The 23431-nt window shown below is 39.1% G+C and overlaps 1 protein-coding gene across 1 annotated transcript in view; it reads left to right on the forward strand.

The window, feature by feature from the left end:
- ADGRA3 (adhesion G protein-coupled receptor A3) overlaps positions 1-23431 on the forward strand; it is a 124170-nt gene that overhangs the window by 47950 nt on the left and 52789 nt on the right. Inside the window, exons 4-8 of the mRNA XM_045771479.2 lie at positions 6119-6190; positions 12176-12247; positions 14513-14673; positions 16814-17027; positions 21271-21435. Of these exons, the coding sequence (XP_045627435.2) occupies positions 6119-6190; positions 12176-12247; positions 14513-14673; positions 16814-17027; positions 21271-21435 (684 nt within the window). The remainder of the gene's footprint in view (positions 1-6118; positions 6191-12175; positions 12248-14512; positions 14674-16813; positions 17028-21270; positions 21436-23431) is intronic.

A 23431-nucleotide genomic window follows, 5' to 3' on the forward strand; every position in this document is an offset into this window, starting at 1 on the left:
AGGGCGCGCGCGCGCGAGAGAGAGAGAGAGAGAGAGAGAGAGAGAGCGCGCGAGCGTGGGGGGAGGAGCAGAGGGAGAGGGACAAGCAAACTCTGTGCTGAGCGTAGGACAGGGGTCTCCATCTCACGACCTTGAGATCATGACCAAAGTCAAGAGTGGGACACTTAAAACCGAATGAGCCGCCCAGGCGCCCCGAATTGTTCTTCTGTAGTAACCATTAATCTACTTCAAGCTTTAACATGATTAAAAAAATGGGTTTTAAACAATTTTTAGTTTATTGGCTAAGTCCATGATAGAAACAAAAAGAATATTTAATATAAGTAGCATAGAAAGTGGTTAATTTGTGCAGTAATTTGATTTGATGGTAGATGGTTGTGCCCTTCTTAGGCTAATAAAATGACGACTGTACTGGCTTTGCCAGTAATCATCATATGTAATGTGTAGAGGGTTTTGAAGTTCTGAATGCAAACTCGTATCTGTTATATATGCATTCAATTGACGCCCCTTTCTACTAATGGTTTAAAGTCTTGCTATTGCATGGATATTTTATCTGTGTATTATTATTTCAAAACCTACAGTGCAGTTTTTACTACTTCTTTTTTTTTTTTTTTTTAATTTTATTATTTATTTGACAGAGAGAGAGACAGCCAGCAAGAGAGGGAACACAGGCAGGGGGAGTGGGAGAGGGAGAAGCAGGCTCCCAGCGGAGGAGCCTGATGTGGGGCTCGATCCCAGAACGCCGGGATCACGCCCTGAGCCGAAGGCAGAGGCTTAACGACTGAGCCACCCAGGCGCCCCTACTACTTCTGAAACTCAGCAGCTCCCCTTCACTCCTTACTATGCGGTTTTCACAGCTGCCGTGTGCACGTGCTCGTATTGGGGACGTAACCCTACACGCGGGCCCTGTGGACTGTCCCACCATCCCTTAGTCCTTCCAAAGACATTTCTTACTATTAAGTGCTGGCTGCCTACCATGGGCTGACTTCTTGGGAAGAGCGCACAGACCCTTGAGGGCAACTAGATAACGAAAATACGCCCTCCCACGCGCGCTCGTCAGAGCTAAAGTCATAGGAAGAATGTGCCGAGGAAAGGAGGGGCCGGCTGGGAGGGGAACGGCCTGCCCCAGCAGCAGACCTTCAGATCTGACCTTGCTCCCGAGGGATGGGCACTGCCTATTGCCAAATAACAAAACCGGCGTTCTAAGCAGAGTGGGCGTCCGTGTGGAGCCAGAGCATGGAGAACAAAGGGGGGGAAGAGGGGTTTAAATGGGTCATGGAGAGATTAGGCTTTCCTAGGGCTAAGATGACCTGCCATGTTAAAGAACTTTGTCTCTTTTCAGACAGTGTGGGGCCAGCAGGACTTATTGAATCCGGAGCTGACATCAGATTTGTGTTTCAGAATATTCTTGATGGCAGGAAGGAGAAACCGCTTCAGTGCGGAGAACTGGGGACAGAGGATGTTGAGGATGAAGCGATGGACGATGCTTTCGTTCTTCCTAATAGGAGGCCCTTCCTCTGTCCCTGTCTCTCTCTCTTTCTCTCTCCTTTTATTTTATTTGTTTGGTTCTATCATGTTCTTTTATTTATTTAAAGATTTTATTTTTAAGTAATCTCTACACCCGACATGGGGCTCGAACTCACAACCCTGAGATCAGGAGTCTCAGTCTACTGACTGAGCCAGCCAGGTGCCTCTCTCTTGTGCTCTTTTACTATTTAATGTTTATAAAGTATTGGGGGTGTCTGGGTCCTTTTTTTTTTTTTTTTAACTTCTTCTTTGTTTCCCATGTTATTTGTATAATAAAATAAGCTATGTTTGCTCCGAGTTGAATCATGCCAGGACATACTGAAATGCTGACAAGGACCTTCCCTCCTGATACTTTTGACGTTTTGTATCTATTATTCTCTCATTCCAAACTCGTTCCTTTTTACAGTCAGATCCAGTTGTAAGAGTTGGCTGTGCTATTTTTGCTGATTTAAAAAAAAAATCACTTGTGCAAATATAATTTTTTTTATTCATCTAAAACGTATCCTCTGAAGCTCTCTCCTCTCCGTCCCCTGTCTTGGTGAGTTGTAGTGTTCAGAATTCTAGAAGACGAGGTGTAGTAGGAGTTAAAGGGTTCTCTCTTCATTGTGTAACACTGTTTGAAATTTCAGTGAGACTCTGTGGGAGGGAACGATATTACCATGGATTTTGTCGAGGGCGTTGGATGGCGGTTCATTGTTTTTATCAGACTTCTCTGCGCTCAGGACACCCTGGGATGTCTGCTGGACGTCTTGCCCTTGATCCTTTTCTTCCTTGTGCACTTTGCTCTCCATTATTTCCCAGTTAAGGCTTTTTAATGAGGCAAGTCAGAAAAACTGGCCCGTCTCTAGTAGGTCAGTGGTGTTAATGGAGACTGGAGTTCTGGCTAGGGAAGATAAGGGTTGGAGGCGAGTGGGCATTACGTGGGCATTGGAGTTGCAGTGGATCAAGGGGTAGAGTTTGGTTTACAGCCCAGTAACAGGAGTAACTGGGTCCACTGGTAGGAACAGGTGGTGAGACAGAGAGCAGCGTCAGTTCCGCTGAACAAAAATTGAGTCTGTGGTGGGTGCCCAGCAGTGTGCCTGGCTCCAGAGGTACAGGGGTAATTCAGGAACCCCTCGAGGGCTTGGCAGTCTAGTGGAGTCCTGTGCACCAGCCAGGAGCCTACTTATAGAGAGAGGGAGCCGTAGCTAGAGCGTAGCTGCTGAGAGCTGCTAGGACTCAGCCATTCTGAGGCAGGCAAGGGTGTGGAACAGGGCCCCAGATAGGCTGCGTGCACCAGTCAGGGGACAGCAGGTCAGTAAGCTTGGTTGCTGACAGTGAGTCACTTTCTTTGTGCTTCTCACCAGGTGCACACAGACACTGTGTTTGGATGGGTCACTTTGAATCAGGGGTAGGAACAGAAGGCCTCAAGTAGGAAGCGGGAGTGTGGGTGTGAGACCCACCGTATCAGAAACTGGGGCTGAGGCCGAACCATCTTTGTTTTATTTGTTCCTCCTGGAAATTCTGAGTTTGGAAATTTCTAGAATATCTTTCCCTCCAGGCTTTTCCCTCCCCCCCTCCTATGGGGGGATATGATGTCATATTGCCAGACAAGACAGACAACTTATTCTCTCCCTTTGTGATTGGCCCCACTTTATTCCCAGCTTTTTGAGAGGGAAGCTCTTTTTAGGAAGATGCATGCTAATAATATCTTCATGTTGAGACACAGGTTGAAGGGAACTTGACTGCTAATAAAAAGCGGTTTCATCAGGATGTTTTAAGGATAATGCAGAATATCTTAGATTCTCTATCTGGCTCTTTATCCTTCAGTAAATAACGTCTCAAGTACTTCCATCCAAAATAAATAAATAAATTTCTTGTTCAGTAGCATTTAACTACTGATACCGTCCCTGGCACTGCCTGGGCATTTTTCCATTGCATTACACAGTAAGTAGTCTCTTGTGTTCTTGCCTAGAAAGGTAATTGCCATTTATAATATTCTTCCCAGTAGAAAATACATTCTTAATTTCAAACAGCTGACGTGTAATGGAACTTATGGTATACGACTTGCAAGCTGAGAGAGTCCTATATGTAAACTCAATGAGATACAAAGATATTCTGTGGTGGTAATGTTTGCCGGTTGCTTGTGGATACAGGCGCTCTTTCTTATGAGGCTCTAAATCATTCATTTCAATTGTGCCTCTCACTCGACACACATAAAGCGTTTCTGTAAGCGTCCCATGCCTTTGCCTTTATTTTATAGATAATTTGAATCAGGAAGATTAAGTGGCTTTCTGAAGGATAAACTACCAAAAGTAGGTAAAACCTAGACCCATTCAGTTTCTCTTTTGCTTTATCAACAAATTCAAGCTGATTCTCAATCTAAATAAAAACCCATTATCAATACCTAAATACCATTTTAAGTAGGTATAGCTATAATGAAATTGTTTCCAAAGAATCAGTGGTAATTACACCAGTTAAAGCCCAGAAGTGAGACAAGATAATGAATAGAGCCCAGAAATGCTTGTTTAAGCAGCAATTCACAAAATGATGCCTAATTTTCTTAAACAGTAAAACCCAGAAATAAAAGGAAAATCAGCTGGAATAAAAAAAAGTCCCATCGGATTAAATACTTTGCTTTAGTATTCTGAGGAGCAGGAGCCTGGAGCAGATCAGGCGCAGATAAAGTTTTGTATTGCTTAAGATTTTTTTTTTAAATCAAAAATTACCATAAGGGGCAGGACGGTCAGTCGGTTAAGAGTCTGCCTTTGGCTCAGGTCATGATCTCAGGTTCCTGGGTCCCTGCTCAGCGGGGAGTCTGCTTCTTCCTCTCCCTCTGCCTCCTCCCCCCTGCTCATGCTCTGTCTCTGTCTCTCAAATAGATAAATAAAATCTTAAAAAAAAAAAAAATGTTGCCATAAGATAGGGAAGGCGGAGCTGTGAAATTAGGGCAACTCAGGATTACCTAAACTAGGTTTCAGAATATCTAGGGGAGAAACTTAGTGCCTAGGTACCTGATTGAGATGCCGGGTCCTTATCATTTCTGGGTTCTAATACAGCTAATACAGTTTCTGGTGTTATATACAATTTAGAACCCAACAATTTTAGTTCAGAGATGGGTGGAACAAGATGCTTCTCTAAAGAGTAACTCAGAGCATGACTCAAAGAATAGGTACTTTTCCACTGCAAAGAATAATATGGACATTGAGGAAAAGGTGATAGAAATATTTTTGAAAGTTTGGTTTAGAATCTTATCCTAATTCTTTTATCGAAATCCAAGGGGTGAATAATTCCTAAGTAGGAACTGATAAAAATTAAGATTCACTGTTTTAGGTTTTCTTGCATATAGTTTAGCAAGTCTAGCGATGGAAAAAATGCTGAAAGCCATGCTATCTTACTTGAAGGTTACAGAAATTGTCATTTATTATCTCCCAGTAAGAATGTAGTCTCTTGATTAAAATTTAAAATTGTGTTTGCTGTCTGTGGTGTGGAAAAAAATAGTGCAGAAAGAACACAATATCTACTACACATTTTACGTAGGTAAAAAGTTTCATGGATTGAGGAGAAAAAAAAATATTTAGGAAGTAACATTTGATGGGAACTATAAGAAGTGAAGAGTGGGGTGGGACACCTGGGTGGCTCAGTCAGTTAGTGTCTGACTTCAGCTCAGGTCATAATCTCAGGGTTCTGGCAGTGAGCTCCATGTGGGGCTCCACGCTCAACAGGGAGTCTGCTACTCCCTCTGCCCCTCCACCCCTTGTGTGTGTGCTCTTGCTTTCTCAAATAAATAAATAAATAAATAAATAAATAAATAAAATCTTTAAAAAAAAAGTTTAGAGTGGGGTGTCCACGTGACTTAGCTGGTTAAGTGTCCAACTCTTGATTTTGGCTCAGGTCATGATCTTGGAGTCATGAGATTGAGCCCCTCCTCAGGCTCCACGCTCAGTGGGGCATCTGCTTGGACTTCTGTCTCTCCCTCTCTCCCTCCTCCCTTCTCCCCCGCCCTCTCTTTCTCTAAAATAAATAAATCTTTAAAAAGAAGAATTTAAGAGTGATGGGAAAAAAATAACTAGACCATTATTTAGATAAAGCTAAAGTAATTTGGCTTGGAGACTAAACGATAGATCTGTGAGGTATAAGCAAACTCAGTTTTCATTACAGTCAAAACGTCTGACTATTTAAGCATTTTGGTAATTTTCCCCTTTATCTTTTGTCTGTCTGATGTTCTCTGAGACTGGGCTCTGTCCCTAACTTCTGCAGCATTAAGAACGGTGTAGGTCATCTAAGGAATTCTCTCACAGACAGTAAGATAGATTTAGTCTCATTTTTACCACTCCAGTTCTATCGTGAGTCATTTTACAGGAGCAAATGCTTGAAATATAAAGGGCACTATAATTAGACAGCGTTTAGTCTGTATGCGCTAAGTAGGTGAAAGCAAGGATTATTTTTTTCTCTCTGTGCTCCCCTTAACTCACTTGAAGTAGGTAAACTTCTCAGGGATGCTGAGAAGAAAGGTCTTTCATGATACCTGGGTGCTGTTCTTGAATATTGAACGTATGAAACCTTCATTAACCAAGAGAACTAATCGAAGACACTTTTTCCCCTTTCTCTTTAGGGATCTGACAAATAATCGAATAGGATGTCTGAACGCAGACATATTTCGAGGGCTCACCAATCTGGTTAGGCTGTAAGTACGTCTTCTCTATTAAAGTATAAGAAAGCATGTGAACTGGTACCCAAATATTTATAGACACCTATGACATGTCTGATAGTAAAGTAGCAGCTGTCAGGATTATAGAAGGAGAAAGAGATAAGGAGCTGGAAATTCAGTCCTGGGGATACAGTGTCATCAGAACATAATATTATGTATCATGGGCACACACGCATATACACACAGAGCCCCTCAATGGGATATATGCCTCAGAGAATATGTTCATGTTGAGAGAGATGGTCAGAAGCTTTGCTGGTCTGGATACATTTCCTGGAAGGGGTGAAACCTGAGCGGATGGTCCAGAGATTGCAAAGCTTTGATTAGTTAGAAAGGAAAAGAAGCAGAGCTGATGATGCGTGAAGGTGGAAGGTGAGAGCAAAGCCAGTGTCAGGGGGAGAGCTGTTGGTGTGAAGAGCAAAACCACCATTGGAATCATGCCTCTCTCTGACTTTGTGATTTGGGGTGAATTCACTTTTCTGAGCTTCTCTGTTTTTTTCATCTGTTAAAGTCGGTTTATCATACTTCAAAGTTATAAGGATTAATTAAAATTTGAATGATCTGTATCTCTTATAATTTATATATAATATAAATGCAGAAGAACTTTGTATAAGCCATCAAATACATTTTTATTTTCTTTTTAAAATGAGAAGGCTCTGTTTGGGAGTAACTTAGAAGGAAGGTTGATTATCTTTAGTAGAACTTTATATGGGAACATATGAAAGGCAGACAGGGGCTTAGAACTGATTTAACCATAGGAAGCCACTGAAGGACATTTACGTTGGGAAAGTGGCATAAAATCCTGTTTTACAGAATAGTTGTCTGGGAATAGGGTGCAGGATGAAATTTGGGATTGAGGGTCAAAGGTCTAGCTTTAAGGCTTGTCTGTGCCTCATTCTTTCTGTGGCTTTTCAGAATGTTCCTGCAACTTCATTCATGTTAACTTTGCGAAAGCTCTCAGGGGCTTTAATAGTGGGGTCATTTCATTTCTGCAGTAAAGTGAGGGGACTTCAGATCACTCGTTAGGATACTACTGGGTACTCCTGCCCCTTAGCAAGCTTGCAGTATTTTTCAGTGAGCTCTTTAATTTGGGAGGAGAGATATATGGCCAAACTTAAGTGTTTAAGTATAAGATTGATTTGGTGTACAGCTTTGCTCATAACTTGAAATTAATTAAACCAATTGCATTTTTCTTTTTTTGTGGCTGGATTGCAGCAATTTTATTTCGGTGCTTCTATTATCTCTTCCTGAGAGTCTTGTATTTTTGGTTTTGAGGACTGCATAAGAATTGGCAAAATGAGGCATTTATGAAGGAAAAATCTATTATATTTTTGGATAGCTGTGACTCAAGCAATGAAAAAGAGTCTGGAGTTTATTGTTTCAACTTCAGTTCCAGATGAATTTGTAACTTTGGCCCAGGGATTCTTGACCCATCAGCAAATGTTCTTTAGGCAAAAGAGCTAGAGGGACAGTCTTTACATTTTACTTACTATTTCCTCACTTTTTTTTTTTGCCTCCTGCCTCAAAAGCCGAAGGTTTTGGAAGTCTTAAAGCTTGGGTCCGTCTCTTACATTTTTATTAATTCTGTGATACCTGTTGTGAGAATTTACAGGACATTTATCCAGGTGAATCATTAGAACAGAAGAATACCACAGCCAAGTTTGTTACCTTGAGGTTTGGTTGAGTGATTTTGTAGCCCATGTAATAGGTCACTGTGGCTCTTTCAAATGCAACAGTCTGTGGCATATACAGGAATAAACCTGGCTTTATATCCTTTAAAGACTGTTCTAAGAAAAATTGCCAATTGAGGTAGCTTTTCAACGTCAGGAATGCATTGCACTGGAGATGCTTATAATAATTTGGGTTGACACAGGTCTAGAGTCACGGGCCAAGAAACTTTGGACAAGTGTGCTGTATGGACAGCAGCAACCTGCAGATTTCTAGGCTTTCTGCGCCAGCCTGTATGCTTGCTGGTTGTGAAGGGCGTTAACAATCTGTGTTTCCCACCCGGAAGAAAAGCATCTTCTCAGTTGAACACGTGGAAAAGGGAATTTGATTAGCAGTTGGGGATGTAGTGCATTTCTTACATAAAGTCTGACTCCCACCCAGAAGAGCAGGTGTATAGAAGAAAGGAATCCAGAGTGGATCACTCTTTATAGATATTTCCTTTACTGCTTCTTTAGCTGGATTTTCTGGGTTGCCTTGGAACCTGGGATCTGGGACTGGTGGGGCCTCTTAGCCAAGGAGGCTGGAGTGGAGGCCCCCCACGGTCTGGGTGAGACCTTGGCAGACAGACACTAGCCTTCTCACCCATACTTCTCATCGTTTTGAAGCAAATCATGGCTTTGGAGTTGTAGGTTAAGAATTCAAAAACAACTGGGCAGCTGGGAGGCTCAGTCGGTTGAGTGTCTGCCTTCAGCTCAGGTCATGATCCCAGGGTCCTGGGCTCCAGCCCAGCTTCTCCCTCCCCTTCTCCCCCAGCTTGTGCTTGCATTCTTTCTCTCTCTTAGTGTCTCTCTGTCAAATAAATAAAATCTCAAAAAAAAAAAAAAAAAAGAATTTAAAAATAACCTTAAATATGTCTGAGCTTCAGTGGAGATGGGTGTGGGGAGTCTAACTGATTAATGCTGTATATGGATCTCTGCCTTTTTGATGGAGAATTTCTGGGGAGAACTGTCTCAGAGAACTGAAGACATACTCCCATAGGTTCCTGCCCCATCCCTCTCCACAGTGGAAATAACTGGCAAACCAAAGATGGGGAGCCGGAAATGAACTTCTGTGAAGTCTATGTCCTTCACTTAGGGTGTTAATTTCCAGAGGAGTTGTCAGGAGCTCAACAGATCAAAATCTTTCTTTTTTTTCCCCCTTTTTTATGAATTTTATCAGTTTAAATCTTGTATTTTTTTTCCTAAGAATTATACCTTTAATATTTTTCTATCAGAAAAAATTGGTGAGTGAGGATGCCTGGGTGGCTCAGTTGGTTAAGTGTCTGCCTTCAACTAAGGTCATGATCCTGGGGTCCTGGGATCGAGCCCCCCCCCCCCCCAGGTCTGGCTCCCTGCTCAGTGGGGAACCCGCTTCTCCCTCTCCCTTTGCCCCTCCCCCTGCTTGTGCGCTCTCTTGAATAAATAAAGTTAAAAAAAAAAGAAATAATCAGTGAGTGATATTTATAAGAACTTCCTTTATGCAATCGAACACTTACTGATGTCATTAAGTATTAAAACCACATAGAGATTTGAAGGAAAGTTAAACCTCCCTTCTATCACTTCATACGAATCACTGTGAGGTAGCATTACTCACTATCTGGTGTACTATTTTCAGATTTTCTGTTGTCCCCACAAAAGTACAGGCATACATACCGGGCTTTATTTTATTTATTTATTTATTTATTTATTTATTTTAAAAAAGATTTATTTATTTATTTATTTGACAGAGAGAGAGAGAGAGCCAGCAAGAGAGGGAACACAAGCAGAGGGAGTGGGAGAGGAAGAATCAGGCTCCCAGCGTAGGAGCCTGATATGGGGCTCGATCCCAGGACTCTGGGATCACGCCCTGAGCCAAAGGCAGACACTTAACGAGTGAGCCACCCAGGCGCCCCCATACTGGGCTTTAAGTATGTGCTGTACTCAGCAATTTACTTAAAAAAGTTACCGGCATGTCATTAATATCTTTTCAAGAGGGTACATGTTGATACAGTTCGTGTTTGTTAATAATTACAGAATATCCCAAGTATAGAACTGATTATAATTCAGTCAGTTACTCTTCTGTTGAAGGAGATTCCATTTGATTGCATTTTCCCCTCCTTTAACAAATTGGCCCTGGTAAACATCCCTTGTATATACGAAGGTGATGCATCATACATATTTAACTTACAGGGATTCACATGTATCTGTTAAGCAAAAACTAAGCAAATAAAGAAAAATGAAGACATTAAGAACCACAGCGTAAAGGGGTGGGAGTGGAGATGCTATTCTCTTCAGGGAGCTGATAGGACATGGGAGCAATGACTTTGCTGGTTGTCATTCTCGGTTCCCCTTTACTTTTCTGTGTAAGTATCTCAGAGCTGGAGTGTGATTCTAGTGTTTTAAAATGTGTCTAAATTTTTATGGTCCCCAAACCAAAGCCGGTTACTCTGATGTTTAGCCAGCCTGTTCCAACACTGAGGGAAAAATTGGTTTGTGTTGGGATTTTACTGAGAGGATGGCATGTCTCACTGCAATGTGATTCCTTTCTCTGTGATTTTTAAGAGGAAAAAGCTAATACTATCTAATGATTAGAATGAAATTACCTAATAATTAGAATCTAATGATCCCTGGAAGATGCCATTATTTTGAGTATACTTAAATCCTGTGTTTGTATGACAGAGTTTTATTTCCAGCTTAACTATTACGGAATCTTGCAAACTTGTAAAAGAAAAACATCATAGAGACAATTGTGTAAGGCATCTCCATGTACCCTTCCCCCAGTTTCGACACTTAGCAACTTCATAGGCAGCCTGCGTTAGTCCTTATCTCCATCTCTGTCTTCCTGCCTACATTATTTTAAGCAAATCTGAGTAATCATGTAATTCCACATAGGATAGCTTCATGAAAGTACTGTTTGTTCTAATTGCATCTTGATTACTTTTAAAAAATGTAACAGCGATTTACACTTCCATCAGCAATAACCCTTTCAAAATCTACATTCAGTATCCCCTCTGATAGGACAAAAAAGAGAAGGGCATCTCCTTCATTGTTCTTTCAATTGACAGATATCCTTTTTTTGTTTGCCTAAGTTCCCAGGCAGTTTTCCTGTGAAGATCAGAATCCTTTTATCCAGACTTTTTCTACCAAAAATTGTACGCTGCATTTAAAAGCCAATCCAGGGATGTTTTTCCTGAATTTCATTGTATATTAATTTGTGAAGGATTGGCGTATGTGTAATTCTGAGTCTTCCCATCCAGGAGAAACTGCTGCAGAATCCATCTGTCGACTGTCACTTTCTCCTACACGGGAGGGATTCAGCCCAGACTCCAGAGGAGAGGCAGACCTCTTCCTAGGTCTCAGGACATCTTCCTTGAGAATTCTGGGTTTAAGGTGTATCTATTCTTGGTACCACACCAGGCACAGAACAGAGCTTGTGGTGGTTAGACCATCCTGCCATCTTCCCAGAGTCCTCATTCCTGTTGTAGTATTAGAACCTTCCTGAAGGTGGAGCCTATATCCTGAATAGTCAGCCGCAACTATTGAGCACTTACTGTGTACCCCAGCTTGTTACTAGCTGCCAGGGGTACCCTGGTAAATAAGACCCACAAGTCCCTCTGCTCTTGGAGCTTAGGGTCGGTCAAGTGTGGGATCATTATGGGTATAACAAACCACCTCAAATTGTAGCATAGGGTGTTCTGGGTTTAATTCATATAAAACTCTGCAAGGGTTTAGATTTTTATTAAAGTCATCTGATACAACGGGAAATGAGATAGGTTAAGTATTTGCCCAAGACCAACACTGAATTACATCCCTCTAAACCCTGGACTCATAGCACTCTGTTGACATTTTGCTCAGTTCCTGTGGGTTGTTTCTGCTGATCAATTCTGGTCATCCCTGTCCTTTTCTTGTTTTTAAATTTCTGTTTTCTTAAATGATGCCAAGTTAACACACGAAGAGTAATTCACTTATAATGAGAGCGTCACTGAAGTTCTGGCTCGGTGAGGTGGCTTTCCGGTTCACCTGGTATTTGGTAGAAAATCCTTATCTGATAGTAATAACTTAAAAATAATTTTATTACTTTATGTAGGTTGAAAACAAATTTCTTCATCCTTGGATAAAATATTTACTAGTTGTTACCTTTTTATAAGATTTAAAACAACTTTCATAAATTCTTTATAACCTTATTCAGTGATTATAGGACACATTAGGAAATTGTATAAATTGATATATAATTATGTGTATTTTAAAAATGAAATTATTTCCTTTTTTTTTTTTCTAGAAACCTTTCAGGGAATTTGTTTTCTTCATTATCTCAAGGAACTTTTGATTATCTTGGCTCATTACGGTCTTTGTAAGTAAGAAATTTTTTTTTCTTGTTTTGATAAATATATCTTGGTTTTTAAAAATTAAAAATAGTTATTAAATTGTTTAAGAGACTTCATGGGGAAAATCTGATGATTTTACAAAAGCTAGACCCTCACTCGAGAGCATGCATTCTCATTGAAAAACATACTGTAAACCCAAATAATGTGTTTCAGACTGGGACGACCATTTTCTCCTTAGAATACCATAGCTCTCTATCTTTAGAGTAAATAAGTTGGCACTTCATTCTCTTTCACTTGACTTTCAAGTTAGAAAATATTTTACTGTTTGACCAGTTGAATCCTCAAAGTATAAAATATTCCTCCCTATGAAGAATCTATAGTTAAGAATATTTTATGTTTTGGGGATTAAAAACCCTTTCCCCAAACTGAATTCACAACTTATTACTGACGTTGCAAGGAATGTTTGTATAATGCTTGCTTTATGAAATCAATGCAAGATCATATTGGCACAGTTCTCTGTAGCTTTAGAATTGGCGGATTTTTTTTTTTTTCCTCCCTGAACAGTTTTGTTAATTAAGATTGTACGGGAGGTCCTTTTGACAGTAATGGTATTTCCAGCTAAACCATAATATATTCAAACTATAAGTTATACTAATTTGTATTGGAAAAACAATTAAGTATAATGCTTTTTAAATTTTTATTGTGTATAATTTGTGGGATTGACTGTTTTTCCAAGGAAAAAATGTCTTCTCTAGCAGATGCTGTTCGGTGTTTGCGGACTTCTTTCCTACCATCCCTCCCACTCCCCACCCTTTCTGTGCTCTCCTTGATTTTCTAGACCTACCATTTATAGTTTTCAGTGAGATGTAGCGAATACTTAGGCATTCATCTGGCTCCTAGCATTATGGCGGACCCATGTACACGCTTCTGGAGCCGTGTTGGATTAAACTCTGGTCTTTTTGTTGCCATTACTGTTTTTTAGTGAAAACATCTCTTTTTGGCGTATTTAGTGGGCTCAAGTCAGCCATTTTTGTGACGTTAAGAAGATAAAAAAGACTACAAAGAATAATCTGGCTTTTGAGACCCTGGGTAGCAGGAATATAGGAAGTATTTTCATCCAAAAACTGGGTAAAATGGCCAGTGTTTTTTACCCGATAGTGCTGGAAACTGACCAGAAGGTGGTGCTTAGGAGTTAGAAATCAGTCCAGTCATCCTATTTTTTTTTTTTTTTATTTACTTTCTCTTTGTTTGTCTCATCCCAACTCCCACCCCCTGCCCTTTTTTTTTTTTTTTTTTTGCCAGAACTAATAAGGTGAAGCACTATCTCTGTTAGGAGCACACGTTATGTTCGCTCTTTGCACTTTGATTTATTTGTATAGAGCATGTTACATTCTGTATTGGTCGTATATGTTTTGTTCCACTATTATAGAATGTCCTCCGGGTTGACAGGGGACAGTATCTGTATTTATTGTTATTAGCTGGACTTAGCATACCCTGCAGCACATAAATAGCACTTTGTAAAACCAAGTATTCGACAAATTATTGTGCTTTTATCCAAGCTATATCTATTATCCTCTGTTTCTTATACCCAGGCGCCAAATTGTAAAACTTCTTGCCTCATATAAAAATAATTCTGTATTTTCTTTCATATCAAGTATGAAGTATTCTTCTGTTTTCGGTTGGTTGAATCTGTGCCCCTTAAGTGTGTAAGTATCTTGGTATCACATGGTGTCTCCGTGGTGACACGGAGAAGTGTCAGAGTCTCCACTCTTGATAAACGTAGACTCTAGTCAGATAGGATAGAGCCACGGTGAACGGTCACATATTCCTTTATGTTGCCGAAATTAACAGTTTATAGGCATTTAAGGCAAGAACGTGGCAATGATGTTGGAACACTTGGGGAATTGTCAGGGGCCAGCATTGGTGCCACCATGCTTAATGAATGAACGGGTAGAAATTCCATAGGCACAAAAGATGGGAGATTTGGTATTCCAGACCCTGGGATTCAGGAGCTTGTTGCATAGACGAGGGATGACCTGGAGATTTGCGTTCGCCTACCAGCTCTGATCTAAAGCAGTTAGTCCCTGAATTAGCAGGGAGGCATGCTGGGGTCGGCCCTTCCGCCTGTCTTCTCACTGGAAAGGAGAAGAGAACCAGTTGGTGTTGTGTGCCAAAGGCCGCTGACAGTGAGCCAAGGTGTGCTTGTCACCCAAAGCAGAAGCCAATGTAAAGCAAACACGCAATTTAATTTTATTCACCATACTCACTAGTTTGTATTTTGTATGCTACAGAGAATTTCAGACTGAATATCTTCTGTGTGATTGTAACATACTGTGGATGCATCGCTGGGTGAAGGAGAGAAACATCACCGTCCGCGACACGCGGTGTGTTTACCCCAAGTCTCTTCAGGCCCAGCCAGTCACGGGGGTGAAGCAGGAGTTGCTGACATGCGGTAAGGGAGAAGGAAACGCAGGGGAAGTGTTCGCCATATTTTACTTGCTACTCTCTTTTTCTTGACGATCTGTAAAATTCTCTTTATACCGGGCTGGAATTGATTACAACCATTAATCTTCACGGATCTGATAATACATATTTAGTTTATGCGAACAGTTAAGTCAGCTGGATAAAAAATCGTTTTTTGAATTGGTGTTTAAGGTTCTTGGGTTCCGAACAGCTTTCTTTATGAAAAACATTTTCAGAGAATAGCGTGGATCTTCAGATTTTCCATCAGTTGGCAAACCAGGAATTTGTTGATAGTAAAAAAAAAAACCCCAAAACTGAGGATGCAATCATTATTTGTTGGTGGGAGTGTAAATTAATAGAGGCTTTTTGAAACAGAGTTTGGCAGAGTGTATCAGTGTTCTTAAAAATTTGATGCAGTTTGATCCGGTAATTCTACATGAGGGTTTAAATCCTAGGAGATGGTCAGCATTGTATGTTAGTATTTAAGTATAAGCATATCTTCGATTCTCAAAAATAGGGGATTGGTTGAATGACTTCTGACCCATCCGTTTGTAATATGCAGCTATTGAAAATCATGATTTTGAGTAGTATCTGAAGACTTGAGGGAAATAAAATACATTTATTAAATGAAAAAGAAAAACAAACCACATAAACCAAAAACAGTCCTTAAAATGATCAAGGGAGAGTCCAGTTTAGTCTTTGTATCTGGAAATAAGCAGTTCTGTACTTTTTTACATTTTCTCTTTATTATTATTATTGTTATAGTTTCACAAGTAAAGTATGCTATTGGATGAAAATTAAGATTTGTGAAAAGAAACAACATATGCGTGTATCGAATCATCACGATGTACACTTAAAATATCTTACGATTTTGAATGGGGGAGGGGAGAATAAAAGAAACAAATATCTTATAATTTTATTTGTCCGTTATACCTCAGTAAAGCTGGAAGAGAAAAGAAACTAAAAGAAGTAAACCGAACAAAGCCCATGTTTCATTCTTATCACTCAAAGGTAGCTGTTGTCCAAGATAACTAGTATATTTTCTTCATCTTTTTCCTGTACTTTTACCAAAGTGTCATTATAACTCTAATGATATTTTGTAACTTTTTAAAACCTGGGATAACATAAGCCCATTTCCTCCTCATACCAAATAGATGCGTACCAATCCATGATACAGATGTTGTTATTATATCTCTTTAGGTTATTAATAATTTCTCCATAAATAATTGCAAGGATTGATTTCTTTGTGTGCATGTTTGCATGTGTGCTGTTATTCTTTAGAACAGACTGCTGCTAAAAGCAGTGGACCATGGGCTAAATATTCTAAAGGCCTTGAATGCGCCCATGGTGTTTGTCTGTATTTTTGCACATATATTTAGGATTCCTCCCTTTTATTTGTATGACTGGAAGGAAGCATATCAGCTTTTTAACAGTGATGATGATAACATATGGGATCTTAAAAGATTTTTCTTTCCCTTTTCTTTAAATGTTCTAAATTTTCTCAGTGACTATGCATTACTTATATAAGCAGAAACCAGTGATTTAATCAAAGGTAATACTGTCTCCTGAATGTATTCTAAAATTATATATATATGTCAGTATTTACTTATCACAGTTCCATTCTCCAGGTTTAAGTATCATTTTACAATGTGTTGTTTTTTTAGTAATTGCTTAGATACGACCAAAAAGGAACAACTTTAAATGTCAGAACTGATTATGAAATGGTTTCATTTCAATTTTACTAATTTTGTTTTCATCTAGGACCCATTTATCTCAGTAGGAGCCTTGTTGGTGCTAGCATTAAAATGCTGGTTACTGAGGAAAATTTGTTTCTCCATTTAAAAAAAAATTTAATTAGAATTTCTATAATTTTTTTTAAAGATTTTATTTATTAGAGAAAGAGAGAGAGAGCAGGGGGGAGGGGCAGAGGGAGAGAGAAAGAAGCAGACTTCCCGCTGAGCAGGGAGCCTGCCATGGGGCTCGATCCCAGGACCCTGGGATCATGACCTGAGCCGAAGGCAGATGCTTAACCGACTGAGCCACCCAGGCTACCCCTCTATACCTTTGACTTCGAGAATGTGGATATCGTATTGTATTTGTTTACTGAGTCCTTGTTTTATGGTCTGTAGATCCGCCCCTGGAATTACCATCTTTCTACATGACTCCGTCTCATCGTCAAGTTGTGTTTGAAGGAGACAGCCTTCCCTTCCAGTGCATGGCTTCCTATATTGATCAGGACATGCAGGTGTTGTGGTATCAGGATGGACGGATAGTTGAAACTGATGAATCACAAGGTATCTTTGTTGAAAAGAACATGATTCACAACTGCTCGTTGATTGCAAGGTAAACTTTTTTAGATGAGGAATTGTCTCTGTGGATTTTATGTATTTCAGCATTGTCCTGTTTTGTTAGAATTTAAATTAATATTTTATCTTCCTGCATTTAAAAATGCAAACCTTTGGTTTTCCTTTTCCTGATTGTTACTCATCTCCAGAAGTTGAATAGCTACCTGTTCCATCCATTTGTGATGAAAAAAAGCATGGGATTAAGGGAAACACTGTTAAACATTTTGTTTAAAGTTTTAGGAGGAAAAATGTAAACTTTTAATGCCAAACTTAATTTCCTACCATTTACTGCTGCTAAACTCAGATTTTCACTTTTAGCACTCACCTAATTTTCACTCTCTTGGTTAATGCTACATTTTAAGATACTTCCTTTCTCTACTCCACTAGTGTAAAAGAATATAACACCTGTCTTGTTAACCCCATGCCTGGTATGATCACCAAAATCATTAATTCAAATGAACTTTATAAAGTGTAAAAAACAAAGTAAAAATATATGTATTACCATCACTTTATATTTTGTTTTGGTAAAATCTTAATCTGTAGGCATTGAATTTCCTTGTTCTTCTCTCTGTTTCTGTGTCTCTGTCTTTTTTCCTTCCTACCAATTTCTTAAAGACAGAACTCACCTTGAATATTTAATATTAATATTTAATAATATTCTGTAGTTTCCTCACTCTGCCAGTGCGTCTTAGGGTAATATCATTGCAGATTCACAGAATTGCCATTAAAAAAAAAAATCTATGTTTATATCTATCTAGAAAATAAAGGCCCTCTGAGTTGAGAATCATGTCTGGGAATTTTGGGGGTAGAATATTCTATTTTATAATTTCTGTTTCTCTCCTGAGATTCCCTGTCTTATTTATTAGAAGCATATTTTCCTTCGTGTCTTCTAACATATTTATAGTAGATGCTTTTAAATCCTTGCCTGCTATTTGCATCATCTGGGTCATCTTGGGATCATCACCACTGACTACTTTGCTTTTGTATATATTTTATATTTTCCAATTTAAAAAAATATTGTTTATGTGTCTAGTAATGTTGGATTCTATCCTGGACAGTATGAATGATTCACTATGGAGAAGCTGGCCAAATACAGCCTATGGGCCACATTTGGCCTGATGGGCCTAGGGGATAAGAATATTTTTTACATTTGTAAATGGTTACATTTCAAATGGTTATGTAAGTACCGATATAATATCTTCGATGTTGCTTCTTGGCCAGAAAAACCTCAAATAATTACTGTGTGGCCTTTAAAGAAAACCACTTTTTGCAAATCCCTGACTCTGGATTCTCTTCCATTTGCTTGAAGTTAGCTGGTTTTTGTTCCCTCAAGCAGTTAGTTTGGCTAAACTCAAACTCCTAGTTCGGTCTTTTCTGTGAAGGCAGCAGCTGAAATCTGCTTGGTGTCTTCCCTGTGGGGACCAGGGCCAGTTAGAGATCCGCGTCGATTTTACATGTAGAAGTTTGGGTTTTCAGGCGGGTTCCTTTCTACCTCTGTGCTCTGATCTTTCAACAAGTAAGACTGTGAACTTCTGTTTGAGTAGGGCCTATCTTTGCGCAAAAGCCGCTGAAAACCATTTCCTGGTCTTACTCCCAGTGCTGATCCTTTCTGTGGTTTCTGCTTGTTCTTGGATCACTGGCCATGTGTTCAGATAGTTGTCATTTTGTAGTTTGTCCAGAGCTTTTATAAATAGTACTGAACTATAGGGAGAGTAGTTTCATGGAAGCTGGTCTGCTGTTATTCCTTTATTAGGGGATAAGATTGTTAGAAACAGTTTATTAGGTCCCAGTGAGAAAACTCTTAGTTGTTACCTTACTTGTATTGTGGTGATCATTTCATAAGTGTATACATGTGTTAAAACTCCTTAAGATGTGTGCTTTAAGCAGTTTATTATATGAACAGATAATAATTGACATATGATACAACAGTAAAGCTTTAAAAATATAGAGAACCCTGGAGCACCTGGGTGGCTCAGTCAGTTAAGTTGTCCAACTCTTGATTTAGGCTCAGGTCATTATCTCAGGGTTCTGAGATTGAGCCCCACATCAGACTCCATGCTGGGTGTGGAGCCTGCTTAAGATTCTTTCTCTCCCTTTCTCTCTGTCTCTTGCCCTCCCCGCCACCTGCTTGTGCTCATGCTCTCTCTCTCTCTCTCTCTCTCTAATTTAGAACTCTTAAATTTTGCAACTGTAAAGTAATTAGATTGGCTTTATAAATTTATTTCTATAAGTCATACTTTAAATTCTTTATAGCAGTACAAAAAATGAATTCTGAGGTTAGCATCCTAATAGTTTTTTTGGGGGGGGGACACACTTGACTCATGTGAAAATCTTTCATATGAAGACTGAAGTCCTTTACCCAGAATTTGCCTCCATATAATAAAGAAGTTGCAGAAAAAGGAACTATGGTTATTGAATTGGTTAACCTGAGATGTTGTTGATTCTGCATTGGTTTCCTTATGTCATCGAGCCTTCATTAGTAAGAATCAGAGTTTGTAGTTTTCCTCAAAGATGATATTGAAGCTGCCTCTTCCTCCTTAAATCTCTGAACACCCTGCTTTGAGGATTCCCGAAAATTGTATTCTGATCATTGGTTTCAGACATTGAAGGTATTGCTAAAGGTCATCTTTAAAAACATGTTGGCAAAGTATATTAGGACCTTAGCTCCCACTGGGTGTGCCAGTGTGCCCTGGGACATCACTGTGAGTTCACGTATAGAGCCGCTGTGGGGTATTTTAAGTTTTGGAAGAAGCATGGTAATGCTTGACGTTTGTTGGGACAGTTAGGTGTCATTCGATTGCGCTGTGTTCCTTTGCTGGTACCGTACTTGAGGGTGCTGAGTTCTTGGGGATTATGACGGTGCAGAGCAAGTGCTGTGTGAAAGTCATTGTGGAACGTGAAATAAGGGTCTCCCTGTCTGTTCTGTATCTGACATTAGTTTAATTTTGGAGTGCTCAACAGACAAACACAACCCATCAGGAAGCTGGGTTATTTAAGAATGAAATATTTGTCTCAAATTGATGTGCGTTATTTTTTCAAATGACTGTGAAGTTAGTAGGACATAGCTACGCAGTTCTGGGATTTAATTAGTAATTGGACCATTGGAACTATTTCTTTTGGGTTCGGGGCTCTGTGAAACAGTTTTCTGGGCGGTGAAGGTGCTGTGAACCAGGAAAGTTTGGGAACCTGTGGATTTGAGAATGATTGCTTATTTTGGAATCAGGTTATTTAAATTTAGTGTAAAATACTTTTTGTGTCACTTTATCTTGACTATATTTATTACAGCATATTGGTTTATTCACTGACTTAATTAACAAAGATGATAAACATTTTCTTTGATTCAAAGTAACAGTGCCTCAAAGTCTTTATTAGAATATATGATGTTGTGTAGCCATTAATGATTTAAGAGGCTGGAAAAATGTGTCTTAACTTCAAGGCATAACTTTGTAAATTAATTAAAATGATATATCCTTTGTGTCTAATTATCTCTTCTTTTTCTATTTACATAAACGCATAGCATGGTGGGTCATGTGGTGGGGAGAAAGGTTAATTGAAGGTTCTGACATTTGCTCTTTAATTAATAGGCTTTATATTAGAGAATTATGAGTTCATCTTGAAAATTGAATTTAGTGACAGCTATTTAGAAATACAGCTGTTTTGTAAATTGAAGTATACCTTTACATGGAAAACTCCTTTTGTGGAAGCATTAATTGGTAATTTGTTAAATCTTTGTGGAGACTTAATGAGTTCCTCCACGAAATATTTTACCTTAAATATTTTATTAACTATTCTCTTCATAATATTAATCGCCTTCCTTCATGCTTGAATATTTCCCTCCGAATCAGTGAAAAGGTAGATGTAACTTGGAAACGTCTCCATTAGCTTTGCTGAAGGACGTGCTGGGACGTTTCTGTCTTTGCATTTGCTGTCCCCCCTCCTGGCTGCGTCCTCCTGTCCTCTTTCTGGCAGAAGCGTGAGGCATGATGTACCCCTGCATTTCGTTCATACTTCGGGCATCGCTCTTCCCATAGTGTTTTAAGTAGCTCTTCACCTGCTTGTCTTGACTTGCTGCTGAAGTACTAAAACAGACAGGTCATTTTTCAAATTCGTTTGTATCTAGCAAGTGCTTTGCCCACACTGTGCATTCAGACGTACTTGCTAAATGAAAGATGCAAGTCTGGGTTGTCTCCCTTTTTTGTCTGACCATTTTTTCTCTCTCTTTCAAATCTTTCTCCATGCAGTGCCCTAACCATTTCTAATATTCAGGCTGGATCAACTGGAAATTGGGGCTGTCACGTCCAGACTAAACGCGGGAACAATACGAGAACCGTCGATATCGTGGTATTAGAAAGCTCTGCGCAGTACTGTCCTCCCGAGAGAGTGGTAAACAATAAAGGGGACTTCAGGTCAGTGACATGGAGAGTGCTGGGCAAATGATTTGCCCACATCCGTTTTTATTCTTAAAGGCTTTGCATAATTGGTCTACTATCCTCGAGAAGAGAATTCGAGAAATACCTATGTATTCACGTATATATCCTTATATATCTAAGGACTGCCCTTCAGAACAGTAATGTCAGAGTCATGTATGAAGATCAAGAAGAAAAGGTGCCTGGACTTTATCTCAGATATGTTGATTTAACAGTCTCTGCAGGCAGAGTGTTTCGTGTTTAACGGTTTGTTGTAAAAGTTAAGGAACACTACTTTAGGGGAACATTCTGGAAATTCTACTAAAATTGCAGAATTCAGAAAGGCTAATGGTGTGTCCTGTTTTTTTTAAGGGCTTTTTAATGGATGAGCTTTGGAAGGTTTAAGATACTTTTAATTCTTGGCAGTTAAGCAGACATGATAATTAGGAGAAAGCCATGTTCATTATCCTCCCCAATTTGGTTCTAAGGAAGAAGGACTTTGGGAAATGAAAGCTTTTGGATGGCCTGAAACTTTGGGTACCATTGGTGTTGGACTCTTTGCGTTGAGATAAGCAGAATGAGTGAAATATTACAGTTTTTTTAAGTAGAAAATGTAGACTTTGTGAGAGGTAACAACTTTTGCCTTAGACTCGCCTTACTTTCAAGGTTGTTTAAAAAACATCTTTAAGTATATTACTTATTTAATTTTTTTTATGTTCAGGATTTTAATAATGACTTTATAGTTGGTGTAAATGAAGGGAAATATGTTGCTCTTTAAAGCAGCATAAAGTTTGTTGAATACCTAGTTTGTACTGCCTGTGATTGGTACTCCTACTGCCCAAGTTTTAAAGACTAAGAAAACCCTCTGGTATTAATCTTTTAAATCCAAGGTGAATGATTTCACTCATATGTGGAATTTAAGAAACAAAACAGAGGGGCATAGGGGAAGGGAGGGAAAAATAAAACAAGACGAAATCAGAGAGGGAGACAAACCAGAGGAGACTCTTAATCATAGGAAACAAACTGAAGGTTGCTGGAGGGGAGGCGGGGTGGAGGGATTGAGACCTGGGTGATGGACATTAAGGAGGGCACATGATGTAACGAGCATTGGGTGTTACATAAGACTGATGAATCACTGAACTCTACTGAAACTAATAATATACTTTATGTTAATGAACTGAATTTAAATAAATTTTAAAGAATAAGTAAATAAATAAAAAAAATAAATCCAAGGTGATGAAGCAGTAGCAACATCTTTAGCTTAGCTTAGTTCTTCACTGCTTTTTTTAAAAAACCATCTTTTGTCCTTTAAAAAAAAAAATTCTCCCTGACCCAAGTATATGGAAATTAGCATTTATTATTGCCCATGGATAAGTTATTTATGTAGATGAACTGTTAATAGATAATATTTATACTGTATACTTTAAAACAAAATAGATAACATTTGTGAATTTTCTTATATTCTGCATCTTTTATTAAGTAATCACAATGTTTTCCATTTATGGTAGATTTTCTATTTTTGCTCATAATTTGACTATTTTACATTTTTAAAAATAGAAGAAGGATCTGATTATTTGACTGATTAATGAATTAGCTTTTGACACTCCTTAGTATATTATGCAGTTGAACTCTCCCTGCATTAATAAGATTTAGTTTAGTGTTGCTTGATCTGTTTATGCAGATTTTGGTAGTGAATTATATTTTGGTATGACTGCTATTCTAATTTATCAGTTCCTATGTTATAGGTCAACTGTAACTTTTATTAAATATATTGAATTCATTCCCAGTTTTGGAGAAATGGAGCTCAAATGACAAAGATTTCTCCCAACTTCCAGTGACAGATTTATGTAGTCACTTGCACAGGGGGTACCTTCTCCCAGATAAATTCAGTTGGATTCTGTGTTGGAGGTCTGCTAGAGCGCCCCCAAGTGCAGAAATTTGCCAGGAAGACTCACAGGACTCAGCATGTCATTGTAGTCACAGCTAAGATAAACTA

The sequence above is a fragment of the Ursus americanus genome, chromosome 8 (genome assembly GCF_024610735.1).
Source record: "Ursus americanus isolate L20-20 chromosome 8, mUrsAme1.1.p, whole genome shotgun sequence".
NCBI classification, from domain to species: Eukaryota; Metazoa; Chordata; class Mammalia; order Carnivora; family Ursidae; genus Ursus; species Ursus americanus.